Source organism: Condylura cristata, unplaced genomic scaffold (assembly GCF_000260355.1).
Source record: "Condylura cristata isolate star-nosed mole 26May11 unplaced genomic scaffold, ConCri1.0 scaffold00006, whole genome shotgun sequence".
NCBI classification, from domain to species: Eukaryota; Metazoa; Chordata; class Mammalia; order Eulipotyphla; family Talpidae; genus Condylura; species Condylura cristata.
This window is the reverse complement of record NW_004567107.1, coordinates 7,039,374-7,054,568: the sequence shown is the minus strand read 5'-3', so window position 1 is coordinate 7,054,568 and position 15,195 is coordinate 7,039,374. Positions and strand designations below refer to the sequence as shown.

Sequence of the window (15,195 nt, the reverse complement as noted above, 5' to 3'; positions counted from 1 at the left end):
ATAAAAACATGATTTACTATGGCTAATGCTTCAGATCTTAAGGAAAGCCAATGAGCAGGAATTATAACCAAGAGCAATGACAGAAATAGTCTCAGGGAGAGCTTCTAAAAAGGACTTTCAATGTTTAAACAAATGCAATTACTGCCCAAATCCAATGCATAAAAAGATGCATCCAATGTCTCAGTGGTTCCAGCTGATAATTTCCCAAGCTGCATTCATTCTTAATCAGTAAGGAATCCGTGAAAACCTCAAGGTATCAATACACAAGTGCCAGGATGGCTATCATCAAATAGACAGGTAGAAAGTATTAGAGAAGATGTGCAGAAATTACAATCCTTACCTCTAAGTGATGTGTCCACTTCGGAAACAGTCTGTCAGTTAATCATCAAAAGGTCAAACATGGAGTTGCCAGTAAACAAACAATCCCACCCTAGGTACATACCCAAGAGAAAGGAAATACATCCATGCAAAAACTTACACAGAAATGCTAACAGCCACATTACTCACAGTAGCCAAATAATGAAAACAATCCAATGTCCGTAAACTAGTAAGTGGATAAAGAAAGCATCCACACCGTGGAATACTACTCAACCACAAAAAGGGATTGAAAAACTGAACTAGATGAAATATTATGGAAATGTAGTGAAATATTACAAAGATATTTTAAGTGAAAGAGGCCAGTCATGACAGAGTACAAGTTGTACGGTTCCTACTTGATGAAGTGTCCAAAACAGGAAGCCTATGGAGACAGAAAGTAGGTTGGTTACTGTCTGACTTAGGACTGGGGTAAGTAGGTATGACTAAGGGAAATGGGTTTCTTTTGAGGACCATGAAAATGTTCTCAAGTTGACTGTGGTGATAGTTTTATAACCGTGAATACACTAAATAAAATCCACTGAATCGCACACTGAAGATGGGAGAGCTGTGTGCATATAAATTGTATTTCAAGGAAGTGGCTATTAAAATATGGCATCCATCACTTTTAGAAGAGGACCTAAAAATCGTTATACCTCCTAACGACATGTCACAAGTCAAAGAATTCACATGCTAATAGTAATTCCTTAAAAACTAGAGGATATGATGAACCAAAATGCCAGGATAAATCCTTAAAAACATTTAATAAGAATTTTAGCTCAATCTGGTTTTTTTCCCCAGGCATACATACAAAATACCTAAACAGATCTAACACCCAGGCAAACATAACCTTAAAATCTAAAAGTCTGGGAACGTAAGTCAAGTTCAGCTCATTAAACTGGCACCTATTAAAGTGTCACAAGAAAAACAGTCCTGAACGCCATCAATACCGATGCAGGTTGGAAAATCACTGTTTGTGATAACCACTGAATTTTATTTTATTTTTTTTGCACGGACTTAAAACTGTTTGATGCCAACAGGGTTCAAGTCACACAGGAAGGTGCTCTGGCTAGACACTGATAGTCTGCCTTGATCTCCACTGTCTGCATGTGGGTCCCGCCAGCAAACCTCCCAGCGAGTGGTCACCTTCCCATGGAGTCATTAAACCCCTGACTGTCAGCTGGTGGGATTAGCCACAGCCGCCGCACCTGAGCCCCGTGGCAGGGACCGAGGCACTGGAGCAAGATCACTAATGAATACAGAATTCATATGCTGCTTGTCAGGGCTCCTGAGTGCAGAGCCGCACAGATGCAACCTAAATAAGACGGAGGACAGAACAATTGTTGACGAAGATTAAAAAGTTTTGGCAGTTGGGAAAAAAGAGCACCTCATTATTCAAATATGAGAGTCTTGCTTATCTTTTTTTTTTGTTGCTCAAGTTATTCATGATTTGCCTCAAGTGGACAAATGCCATTCACAATATTTAAAAACTTCTTGGTCTCATTACTACATGTGAAGAGGGCTATGCCAAATGAACATTATTTACGTAGGCAAAACCTGGAAACTTAAGGGGGGAAATCACAGGAAAAATTCTATTTAAGAGATTGGGGGGAAATCAAGAATTGGAAGAGGAAAGTACGTTCCACAGGTAAATGACTTATTAATATTTCCCAATATTTCCACATTCTGAATTCTTTGCACCTTTCCACTCCTGGGTTCTTTCCCAGCACTCACCACAGGTTTCCACTCCCCCTCTGACACCTGCCTGGCTTCCTGCTGCCTTCACAGGAACTTATCCCAGAAAAAAGAAAAGCCCACCCTTCTGATCACCTGGAGAAGGATGTCTTCCCCACTCTGCTGCCAAAGAATCACGGGTCTAGGGGGCGAGGCAGGGCAGCCAGGACTGACTCCATCAGAGGCTCTCAAGCTAGACAGAGCAAGTTTCAAGCCAGGACTCCCTCATCGACAAGCTGTGTGACCTCGGGCAAGGTAGCTGACCTCCCTACACTTTGCTGCTCTTCTCTACAAAACGGGGCTAACAAAGCATATCCCTCGTGTGGCTGTGGACAAGTAAACGAGATAATGCAGAAAAAGCTGTCAGAACAGAGCCTGGCACCACGTAAGCACTCAACAAGCATCAGCTAATGATGGCAGTGTTCCCAATACTCCCTGCACAGCAAAAAGGCAAGTGCTTCCGTGGCCTGTCTCAGACACTGCGCAGGCCTCTACCATCATGATGACCTCCACGTAGTCTCTCGATTTTAAGTTTTCAGATGGCAAAGAAGAACCGCAGCCATCTGATGCTATACGGCACCAAGTCTGACACAAAAGCAAATAATCATATTAGCTGTTGCTATGTGATGACTGTATCCTATTACTGGATAACTAAAAAACAGAAGCAGTTGCCACATCCGCGAGCCAATTTTTTGTGAGTCACCCTATGAGTTTTACAGATCACATCTAATCCTGTAGCCCCCTGCAGGCAGGCCTCTGCCCCCCCCCCCCCAGGGCGATGGCCCTGGGTCGTGGCTCACTGGAGTCATGTCATGTACCAAGTACAGTGGAAACAGGCTCACGGCCCAGTCCTTCTGTGCCTAAGTTCCTGGGCTCCTTTCCCTCACCCAAAACAGAACTCGTGCTCTCTGCTTTCCTTCAGGACTAGTCTATGTGCCAAACTGTACAGATTCTTTCTTGTTAATCAAAATAATACAGATCTCTTACACTACTTCCCATCACAGCACACAAGAGGCTGTTGCTTCAGGGTCCACTACTGGTCTTAAAAAAAAAAATTAAAAACTATAGTCACTTTTAAGATCTGCTGTCAGGGCACTACATTGGTATCAACTCTTACTGATGGGAGTGGAGCTATAGCTGCCTGCAGTAACAGATGAATTCTACTTCTTGGGAGCTGAGTGCTTGGCATCACGTCTGTGAGGTAAGCACCAGCCTTTAGGGCGATGGTTGCTCACGTCTGGGGTGATCTATAAAGGCTTCTCCAGAGGCCAGACTCGCAGAGCGGTGAGATATGATGCCATCAATCAGACAGCTGAAGTGGCACTTGTACACGTCACCATCTATCTGTATAGCACTCTCTGAAGGGTGTAAGGTAAGAGCCCTTCTCTCAGCACAGCCACCAGAGAAAGGACCATCCCAGTTGGCACTGACTAAGCATGTGCTGCTTAAAACTGAAGACACACTAAGACGAGGGGGGAAAAAAAGATCCTGCTGGTGTTAGCACGCCTCAGGCAGTGGTAGAAGCTTCAGCAACTCATCTTCAAAAGGCAGAGAGCCAGAGCTCTAGAAACCTGCAAAAATTGGCTAAGCCTGCAGTCTTCATTTCTTTAAGTTGAGCATCTTCAAAGTCTAGAATTCTAACTGTAGGGCACAGCAGCTGCCACTGCAGATCTGATCCTCTCAGCTTTTGGCAGCTCTCAACTTGAGATTCTAGCAAAAGAATTTTTCAAGTTGCTATTATTGCCTGTCATGGATTTATAAATATTGTTCACTATCTGCTGTGGCATGGCTCTCATGGGACGCCAGAGCATGCCAAATGCATAACAGAATGAAAAACAGTTTCTATTCTTCAAATAAATGCTAATTTTTTTAACTGTGCTCACGCGAGGTGTCTGGGTGACCAACTTCAATAGTGCAGACTACGTGTCGGAGAAGGGAAGCCGACTGTCCTCTCCAGCAGCATTCAGCTGCTACTTTCATTAAGCGTGTTTAATTAGATTCCAGATGCTAATTTGCAAGTCGATACCAGAGGGCGCAGGCCAGTCTGCCTTTGAATCGTCTCCCTGTGATGTGAGGCCTCCCGCACACCACCGCCCTTCAGCGGCCGCGCACGCGGCCTGACAATTAGTGCCAAGAGGGGATGGTATTGATCTTGACAGACTAAATATTAATCTTCTACCCATTTTAATGAATTATAATCTTCAAGAATTTAAATTTCTCACTGGGCCAAATGAAAACATTCCTTCTTACAAAGAAAAAGGATGGAACCTACCAGGAACTAACCGGTTATCTGATCCAAGTCCTTAATTCCCTCCACACCCTACAAGGAGCTTCTTTTATTTCAGTGATTTAACCATTTTCAAGATATGTCCCCACAAAGCTTACAGGTACTGTGGTTAAAATACCTTATGTTTAACTAAAAAATGGACTCAACAGGCCAGTGTGGCTATCACTGGTTTCCCCAGTGTTTCCCCAGCTAACCACCAGAATTAGAGGCTTAATTCTTACATCAGCCTTAAAAATAAGGGGGAACAAACAGCTTTGTTTAACTCGTCATCAGGAAAAACCCACTCATATAACTGACTCCTTGTCATTAGATCAACTCACACATTTCAAAACCCACTGCTCTGCTACTGAACAAGTACAATGTCTGAACAAGCACCTTTGCTGAAAAAAGGCATGAGATTCATCACCAGTAGTACCACCTTTTTTATGCCTCCTTTTCAGTCATAGCTCAGTACCATGAACACTAGAAAATGTCAAACTGACGCAAAGGAAGGGCCACCTGAGAACTACTAAGTCGCTTTGACACCGTCCTGCCCACTCGTCTGCTACTACCACCACGTGGCGGTCGGCACGCTTGGCACAAGAAACACAAGTCGTGCGTGTAGCTCCTGCTCTCGGAGGGCTTTCAGGCCAGCAGCAAGGTCTAAAGACAGGACCATGAAAATGACAAGACCAATAAGGAGGGTACTAGGGCCCAGAGTGGGTGGCGACTTTTAAAGACCGTTCACGTGCCTTTTCCTAGTTGGCAGCATCTCTGAGACCTCTAGGCAGGGAACCAGCTGAGGCAAGGCACTGGCTCAGACCACTGTCGGGGCACAGGCCCCCTCACGTGACTCCAACAGGGCTTCCCTCTTCTGCTTCTTGGCCTGTAACTTCCCGATGAACACTGGCCTTTTGCCTCACTTTCATTCTGCTTGAATGGGGTGCTTGCTTTGACTCTGCCCACTACTGTGTCCCACTTGCGAAGTATACTAGTTATCTTCTTCTGTTATGTCAAGAAAATGGTCAGCACTTTCCATTTAGAGGAGAAAGTCCCCGCTATTTCCCTGGTGGTTTTGATGACTCAGAATTTGTCTTAGCTCAGGGTTATTGTCTCAGCTAACACCTACTGAACACAGGAGGTGCAGAACAGAAATGATTTCATGGCCTCTGGCCTCAAGAATCTCCATCTGGCAGGAGGCAAATAGGGGAGATGTCTCTCAAAGAGCTGGAAAACAATGGGACAGGTGTGTGCGGTGCGGAGGGGGCACTCGAAATGAGTGTGGTGCTGGCAAATGCCCGCAGCGAGGCGTGAGCGGCAAGCAAGCCCTTACCCAAAGGACGGTGAGTAGCTGAGAAGGCCTGACATGGGGCGAATGTCGGCCTGTTTCCCAAAGCTTAAGAGGCACAGCCCTGGAGGCACCCTAGCAGTGACACATGAAGATATCCTCGCTTTTATTTAAGGTAAGCATTGTCAGGTGTCTGGGGGGGGGGGACCAGCACACTAAACTCTGAGTTTCATAGTTATAAGCTGTATTTTTAAATAAATTTAAAAAGGTGAATTAAACTACAAGGAAGAGGAGGAAGGGAACTTTGCATTAAGGGAAATGCTCTCTGTCTGGATTTGAGTGACCATTAATTGGGTAATAACAGAGACCAAAACCTATGAAACAGAACACTTATGAGCTGCGTATTTTATGATGAGCTTCAACTTAGAAAACCAAGTTAGTTTTCAAGAAAAACAGTAAATAGCACTGGGTATAGCAGAAAGCTTAACGTGGTGGGTGACCAAGTTCAAGAGCCAAGGCTAGACTAGCCCCACTGAAGAGCACGTGAGCCACGTGTGTGGTTTTAAAGTGCCTAGTGTTATATTTAAAAACATAAAAACTGGTGAAATTAGTATGAATATTCTTATTTAGCCCCAAATACTTAAAATAGCCCCGTTTCAACAAGTAAAATAGATACTACTGAGACGTTTTCTTCCAATTTTTATACTAAGTCATTGAAAGCTGGGGTGCTTTCTACTTATTTCATCTCTCCATTCAGACTAGCCATAGAGGGAAAACATTAAAAGTTTGTTTGTTTGTTTTTTTAATCATAATCAGAGCATTTTGGCTTGCCTGACACTTTTTAATGGTGTCTTTTTTTTTTTTTTCCAACTTAGCTGCAATCCCTGTGGACTTCCCATCACCAGTTCACCTGTGTGCCATCACCAAAGTCCCATGCACTCCCCCCCACCCATTTTTGATCCCATTCCCCACTATACACACACACACACACCCCGCCCAGTAAAATATCTCTGGTATATAGTTTTTCTTTTTCTTTTTCTTGGAAAACATTAAAAGTTTTTAATAAAGGGGAGAATTCTATTTCTATAAATAGTCTAGGCTGTCAACGACATGGATTTGTTGTTGAGAAAAAAAAAAGATGATGGCAGGCTTCCTAATTTATTGATTTTTAACAATAAAGACACGAGCCTGCTCTATGAGCCTGGCAAAAGCCTACTGCTCGACAAGTACTATGTGGCCATGACAGTCTAAGCTGTGTGCAGTCCACTCTCGAGCAGTGATGGCCCTGGTGAGCCACACGAGGTTGGAAGGGCAGCTGTGCGCACCTGGGTTTCTGTTTGAGGTCAGCCCAGAGTCCTTCCCCACACAAAAGGAAATAACCAGACTTAGCGCACCCTGCTTTCTCAAAATAAGCAAGAAAGAAGTCATAGAGGGCCACTGGCCACAGGACGATGGTTAACACCTCTTGGAAGTAAGGAAAACTAAACTTGGAAATTTGAAAAGAAAAGGTCTTTGTTCTACGAGTTCTGTCCAAAAGCAGAACCAGAAATAACATACTGGTCAAATTCCCTTTCACAGCAAAGAGGTCACTAAAATGGTGTCCTCTGACATGGCTGAGTCTCTCCACAACAGCATCATGTAATCTCCCCCATGGGAAAGTGGGCAGCCTGGTCTTAAATATCTTTAGTGCCTATGAACATCCCTTTGGATCTGTAAAGTGTATCTGCTGACAACTGTTACGTTATTATCTGCCTCCTCTTTACTTTCACACGCACTTCACTACAGAAGCAGGTACTACCTTCACCTTAATAAAGTCCTTTTGTAGATTGTCAGCCTGAGTCAAGATTAATAACTTAAATGAATAAAAACCAGTCACCTAAAATTGTAAACTTAAACAGTCAATCTGAAATGAAAAGCTGGTGAACCTGTTCTGAGGTCTCATCGCTAAGGCATAACATTAACAGCTCCGAGTCTCAGATAAAACTGATCTAAGAAACAAATTCTGCAGATTGCTAACATCAAAAGTTTTGTTGAAGGAATAAATGCATTTCCCTTTACTGCCCCAAATCAACATTATATTCATGGCCTCTGAGTCATTTCAAAGTGAAACCCTAAATAATGTAAAATTTGTTTTAGCAGAATGTTATTTAAGGTCACTTTTAATATACACCTATACTTCCACGATTTCTGCTATTCCCATTTTTCTCTAACGTATGGAGCCCCCAATCAATTGGAAGTTAAGACAAAGCTTTCAAAAAAAATCTGGAAAGATTAATGTTGCTGAAAGAAGGGTCTGACACTACTGAGGCAATTTTCTAAATGAAAGTCATCAGGGTCTCGGTCCGGACACCTTTGTCAGTCCTAATGGATCATAGAGCTCGGGAAAAGGCCCCTCCTTTGGATGGAAGCCTGGGAAATCTGTTTTTCTTTCTTTCTCTCTTAAGTGACCTAGTATATCTTATTTTTTTCTCTATGCACTTAAGAACCCCCAAACAGAAAATAATGCTGCTATAGGAATAAACTTTCATACTGAGAAATGAGAACAGAATCCTAAACTCATTTAGAGTTGATACCTGCGTCTGCTTACTGTTCTTAATTGGAACAACACTATTGTTCTTAGTATAAAACATCCAGCTAACTTCTATCTCCACAGCCTATTTGGATTCCTGCAGATGTCCAAGAAAGGGAAGAAGCCAGCCGCCAGTGGCCAAGTCGTTGATTTGTGCCACCCTCACACGCCGAGTGCACAGCAGCTTCCGGTGGGAGGCCCTGGCCTGGCTGAGCAGCATCCACAAACCTGCATCTCTGGCCCATGTGGCACTTGGCACACACTAACCAGCAGAGAACATCACGGCTCCAAAGACTCTGAGTGCCAATGACAATAAGCATTGGTAGGAGAAAAAAAATCTCAAATATGCACTGCTATCCAAAGATGAGTGGGCATAGAACACTGTCAAAAAAATAGCTTCCAAAGACACGCTTTAGTAGCTAAACAAAACAACACCGCAAAGACAGAAATGAAGAACCCTACCTATTAAGGAACAGGTCAACCATTCACAAAAGCTTACTAATTGTTGAAAAGAAGCTGATAAACCCCATAAAAAAATTAACATCAAAAACCAGCAGCCAATATGAAGACTACCTCAGGACTTAGGTGTCTCCCTGCTGGTTCGGGGGCGAGGCACAGTGGAGGAGAAGCACCCACAGTGCAGGGAACATCCAGACACACTAAACGTCCCTTCAAAAGTGACAAGGAATCTGTGGGTTTGTTCCAAGAGGTGGGGGGCTTGAGAGGTATTGCTTAATGCAATGGGGGCACATCATTATTAAAGCAGACTTAAAGGTAACATCATTCAGAAGAACCCCACACCCCCACCAGCAAAGAAAACAAAAGAATGCCTTAGAGAGTTGACACCAGGCCCCTGACACCTGGAACAGTCCACCATGCACATATCTAGCCCCATCCAGATGGAGGACAACCTATAGAAATTTTTTAAGCTGCCCCCGCTTGCACACCAGGTCTCAGAGACATGCAAAGACATTCAGTTTCTCTATTATTGGGGAGAAAAACAAAAAACCTGTCATTTTGAGCTATCATGACAGGGAAAGCTTGGAGCACGGACAAACATTCTATACCACAGGAGCATTTACAGCCAAGAAGATTCCTGCACGGCCCAAAGCCCACAGCAGGCAGCTCAGGCAGTGCTGGCTCACTGAGCCTGAGGGCGCACTCAAGGGCCACTCCAAACGCCCCTTCCCGAGCAGCTGGTCTTCTCAGCAAACAGAGCCTCTGTGCCAAGAACATTCCCATGAGCAGCGGTGATCTGGAGGAACTGGCAATGATCTGCACATGTTTCACGTGAAACTGGAAAAATATCTGAAGAAGAATAAAGCTGCACGGACTTACGTACCTCCATATCTGGCCTAAACTTATCTTCAAACACAGCCATTGCTGCCAAGGAGCCAGAACCTGTAAGACAAAGATGTGCTGTTAGTGTATTTGCCAACTCCCAGCTTCTCCATCTCAAGTGCACCTCAGGGCATCAAAATGGCAACACATACCCAGTGCCACACTCAAGTACAGTGTAAATATTAATCCTATAGGTCGCATAAACCAGGTAAACACTGCACGTCAAAAGCCTGGATCACATTACCACTATCTCAGATAAGCCTACAACTGGCCTTACTTCATCTACGGGCAAGAACTGTAAATTATTCACAATAAAATGCGTAAGTATGAAAATGAGGTTATGGAGAACTTATGTTTTACAAAAAGTGAATGCCACAAAACTTCCTATCTCCTCAAAGTCTTGTGCGCCACAACCGCGCCTTGGCAGGCTGCTGGGTACAGCGCTAAATACCAAGCCAGACAGAAAGAATAGACTGTCCTAATGAGCTGGCCCTGGCAGAGTCACCTTGACACGCAGGGAAGAACTACAGCCCCAGCGATGGTAATAGGACGATGAGCTGCAGTCACCAGGTTATTCCAGCTACAACTGTAAAACACTTTATTATGTGGCATTTATTTGGAGCTGTTATTTTTAGTTTGTACTTTGAAGAGTAACAGCTGAGTAGACAAAATGACAGACAAAGAAACAAAAATTTATTATCACAAAAGCAAATGGCTGAAAGGTTATGCTGCACAGATATTAACAGGGAGCAAATTTCTCATAACGAAAGTGGGAAGTAAAGGCATTACAAATAAGTATGGGCTCCCTTTGAACGGTGTAAAAGGCAGCTCAGCACTATTTGAAAATTTAAACTTGCTTTGTTCAGAAACCACAGAATCTTTAGAAAACTATCAGCTTGTCTTTACAGGGTTCTGGCAATATTTCAGGATACTCCACTTTTGGAGAGAGAATAGAGTTGCCCACAATTTTTTACTCCAATTAGAAGATTTTTTTGGCATTTATTACTTTTTAACTTGTTTTGCATAACACTATCTATTTAGCTGGGTCACAGAGAAAACCATATTTTCTATTTAAAATGATTTGTGTACATCGCTTGACCACCTCAATGGTTTAGCAAAGGAAAAAGGCAGCGATTAAACAGTTTCAAATGAGGTGTCCTGCTGATTTTATCAAGTCTGCTGAATGTATAATGAAAAAGGAGAAGCTGACAGCAATGCTGCATTGAGAAAATACAGACTACCTTATCTGAACCATTTAAGGAGGTCCAATTATAGATCAAATTTAAAGGGTAGAAACAGCAGATTTACAGACACAAATCAATGAACATGGTAATCCCGATGAATATGACGGATACTCCTGTTCCAGGCGCTCGCCGCGGCTCAGGACCATTACCTTCCCGGCACGGGATACATCACGCCAAAGCAGTGGGAAGCGTCAAGTGCAGACTGGCATTACAAGCAATGACTATTCATTTAGGCTTTGGGAGCAAAAGGCAACCCCATTTTTCCCTCTCAATTTTTTCTCCTTAAAAAGAAAAAAGAGGGGGACCAAAGGATATTAAAAGCCCTCTGAACAGGAAATGGAGCTTACATAGGGACAAAAGCAATGCCCCACGTAAAATGAGCACAAATGCAAAAGCAAATTCACCAAGCCCAACCTCTGAACCACATTCTGAGCATGTCCTTGGCGGTCTGGAGGCAAACTCCACCAACATTTGTGGGCCACATGTTCATGCTGAGATTTGGGGTAGGGGGAGTAACTTAAATGTCTGCTTTGAGGCACCAGTGAGAAAGAGTCTTGGACTTACAGCAAAAAGTGAGCTGGTTTTGTATGGAAACAAGACAGTTATCATGAAAAACAAGAAAATTGCGAATAAACTCAGAAAAATACTTCCAGATACTAAACACTCCCACAAGCACCCAACAACAGGCTTGCCTTTCCCAGAGTGGTCCAAGAATATCTCTGTGGAAAGCCCAAGGGTAATCATACCAGACACCCCAAACACTGGACAGGGAAAATTTTACCCTACAGCTCACAACTTTATGGAAAACTATTGTCAAAAGGAAAAAACAAGTTGACTTTCAAACACATCTCCTTAAAAATTACTAGTCCTATTTTTTTCCCTCCTGGCTTATCCTTCCTTTTGCAGTTTCCCAGTGAACAGACTCGTTTTATTTTTCCTAGGCATATATACTTCCTTTCACGTAACTTCATGCAAACTTTGAAAAATAGTTATTTTCCCTCCAAAATAATTTTTCCTCTCTCAAGAGTGTATTTTCCTACTTAGAAACAAGGTTGCAGGAAAAAATGGTAGATTAATGGAAATTAATGATACATACAAAATCCAGAGTCTTGTAACAAAAACTGTCTATGGAGTCTGAGGCTGCTCCTCACAATATTGGAGATTTTTTTTTAACAGCTGAAAGTGCAGGTGATAAACACAGGAAGGAAACTGGGCTCTTACTACATTGTTTATCTGCTTTTGATTTTACATCCTACCCCCTAAATCACATTCAAACTACCCACCTATCCACCACCCCTTCTCTCTCCTACTCCCTCTTCTCCCTGTTTCAGTGGAGACGGTTTTCTGAGAAGCAGGGGCTCACTAAGCCGCCCAAGGCTGCCTCCCCTGAAATCAAAAATGTAGAAGACAAAAAAATTTTAAAGGAAAGAGAAATTCAACCTTAAAAACAACTTCTAAATCACTTGCAAGTTAAATTAGCCCCTGCTCCCAGCTTTTTAGGAAAAGAGGACTTTGGCGCCCCCTTTTCAGAAATACACAGAATTACTAGGAGATGACACACAATTGGCTCTGTCAACAGGATTTGGGAACCCCTGACTGAGTCTGCTATTTAGAAAACTGAAGTGAGCATTTCAAATATGTTCTCTATGACAAGAGAACAAGATGCAAATCCTCATAGAATTGCAAGGCAAAAGTTTTTTTTGGGGGGGGGCAAGGAATGGGTCATTAAAAAGGGCAAGAAAAAAAAAAAAAGACCGTAAGCGCAGTGAAACCAGTGTTCTTTAATAATTCCATTTAAGTTCCCTCAATTTCATTGCAATGCCACTTAAAACTATATAAATAAATCACCAAATGCCACACAGGTTCAGCAGCATGTAACCTACAAAATGTTCAAATATTAGATCCATCTTCCTCACGAACCACGGCAGCGCCCTGAGACACAGCATTACCTCAGCATCAGCCATCCTGACCAGGCACTCTCACACTCCAACGCAAGGCTTAAAAAGGCCTTGTGAGGAAAATGACCCTGGTTTGTTACTCCAAAAACAAGTCGGCTGGTTTCCCATTTAAGGAACAAATGAACAAAAAGCCACCAGCCGCATATGGGGCCAGGGCAGGTGAAGGACAGGGAAGCAGATGAGCTTTCCAAAGGGCAGGTGAGCTCCAGAAGCAAGGTGTATGAGGCCTGCTCTCCAGGAACTTATAACTGGGCGGAGAAGGCTGCCACGAGGGAAGAAAAAATAGCTCTGACTTGTGTGCCCACATGTGCCAGGCAGAGCCACCCTCACAGCAACCCACTGAGGTAAAAAAGCTTCTTGTCCAGGACACGGGACTAACCAGCACAGGACAAGATGCACCCCCAGGTCATTCTCTCACACAAAAAATCCTACATGCCCCAGTCCAGAGCAACGTAAACACACTGATCTATCTATGACCAGTTCTCTGCCTCCCTCAGATCCCCAACTGCTCCCCAATACAAACACACAGACACACTACCAAAACCCACTGACAATAATCCCTAACCCCCATACCATTGCAGGCCTTTGCCCGGACCGTCCACAAACTCTTACTCACCCTTCAAACCCCGGCTGAAAGGTCACTTCTTCCCAAGAGCCCTCCCTGACCCCCTCACACTCCCATGAGAGTGTCTCACTCTCGTCTCTCTGTGCCTCTGGCCCACAGTGAGCACTAAATGCAACGTGCCACCTGGAGAATGAAGGTCCGATGGAGGCGCCGGGGAAACCGAGTAGGCCCTGAAGGAGCGGTGATGGCAGTATTAGTACTGACTGGGTACAATAGAAGAGAACATTTGTTGCTGAACTTACCATACTGGGATAAAGAGAAGACAAACTCAGTATAAAGCACTGAGGTTCTGCAAAATGAAAGAGAGGCTTTAAACCCACAGAACCGTGTCCTGATCTATGTCCGCTCTGGCCCAAACTTCCGTGACACCACAGGAGCGAGACGCCTCCGCAGGCCCCGCACTCTGGCAGCAAAGCGCTTTTCCTCATCGGTAGTTTTCATGTGGCTGCTCCCTAGCAACCTCCACCAAATCTGCCCCCCCACAGCTACTGAGTAGCCAGTGTTGCCTCCAGAACAAAGCTCTTTAAACAGAAAAATGAGGTACAGTTCAGTGACCAGCATTTAGCAAGATCAGGTCTATGCAAGGCTGCGACACCTCCCAGTGAGCCATGAGACTCACCTCCTGCACCGATGTCTCCCCCAGGCTCACCCACACACTCGCCCACCAACTTTAACACTCAACTCCCAAACCACCCAGCAGTCAGCCTGAGGAAAGAGACAGGGAGGTGGGGAAGAGCTCATAACCCAGCCCTCTTCCACCATGGGGTACCAGGCGCTGCTCTGACCCCACCTATCTGCTACAGCCACCCGGGGGCACCACCTGGATTTAGCAGCTTCCACTTGGTGCTCATTAAAAGAATTTCTCCTACAACAGACGTCCTGGTGAGTCCGGGACAGCAAATCTGCTCCCCACCTGACCATCAGGGCCTGACCCCCACAGAAGGGGGCCTCGGACACAAATTCTGAAAAGAATCATATTTCCAGACAATCCTTTAAAATGAAATATCTGTTATTAATAACAAGCCACTGGCTTTAAAAAATGACTAAGTGCTGTAAACAATGTAAAAGATAAGCCTTGAGACTGAGGAAATATGTGCAACACGCAGAACATGAATAACTGAGAACAACTCGCAGACATCCACATGCCTGCGGAGAAAAGGATGCAGCAGTTTCAACAAATGAAAAGGCAGAGCCCCATACATGTTTAGTAACACCCCACATCACTAAGAGTCACAGAAATATGAATTAAAATTGAATAGCCACTTTTTCCTTTTTAATTAATAAGGACTAAAAAGAGTATGACCTAGTGCTGAGAAAGGTGTAGCAAGACAGAGTCCCACCAAGAAGAGAAGCCCACACAGAGAAGACTCCCTAAGGACTATTTAGAAAAATCAATCGCAAATCATAAAACCAGGCATACCACTAAACCAGCTAGAGCGTTAGTCTTAAGAAATAAATGGGCAAAGGGGGAGAAGCAGAGGTAAACATGAAGCCCCAACAGTCAGGAGAGAGGGAAAAGAAACAATACAATGCTATTTATGGTCACTAAACACGGCAAATTTGGGGGGCAACAGGAAGATGCCCATGATACAGTATTTAGTGGGGAAAAGCGTGTTCCAAAGCAACAGCAGCAGATATGCTTAAACAACACAGCTACTACGTGATGCAATTCAGAAATATTATGTCTATAATAGGTGATGCCACTTTTTTTGTTTACTTGCATGGTCTTATTTTTATTCAAAGATGATACAGTAATGGGGCCCTCCCTGGTGGCGCAGTGGGTTAGAGCACACCACTAAAGCCGCTTCTGCATGAG

At 43.9% G+C, this 15,195-nt stretch overlaps 1 protein-coding gene across 1 annotated transcript in view; it reads right to left on the bottom strand.

Annotated features, from left to right (window-relative positions):
* The window catches only part of PSMB7 (proteasome (prosome, macropain) subunit, beta type, 7), a 50,905-nt gene that overhangs the window by 16,266 nt on the left and 19,444 nt on the right, over window positions 1-15,195 (bottom strand). Inside the window, exon 6 of the mRNA XM_004677353.2 lies at window positions 9,554-9,612. Coding sequence (XP_004677410.1) covers window positions 9,554-9,612 — 59 coding nt within the window. The remainder of the gene's footprint in view (window positions 1-9,553; window positions 9,613-15,195) is intronic.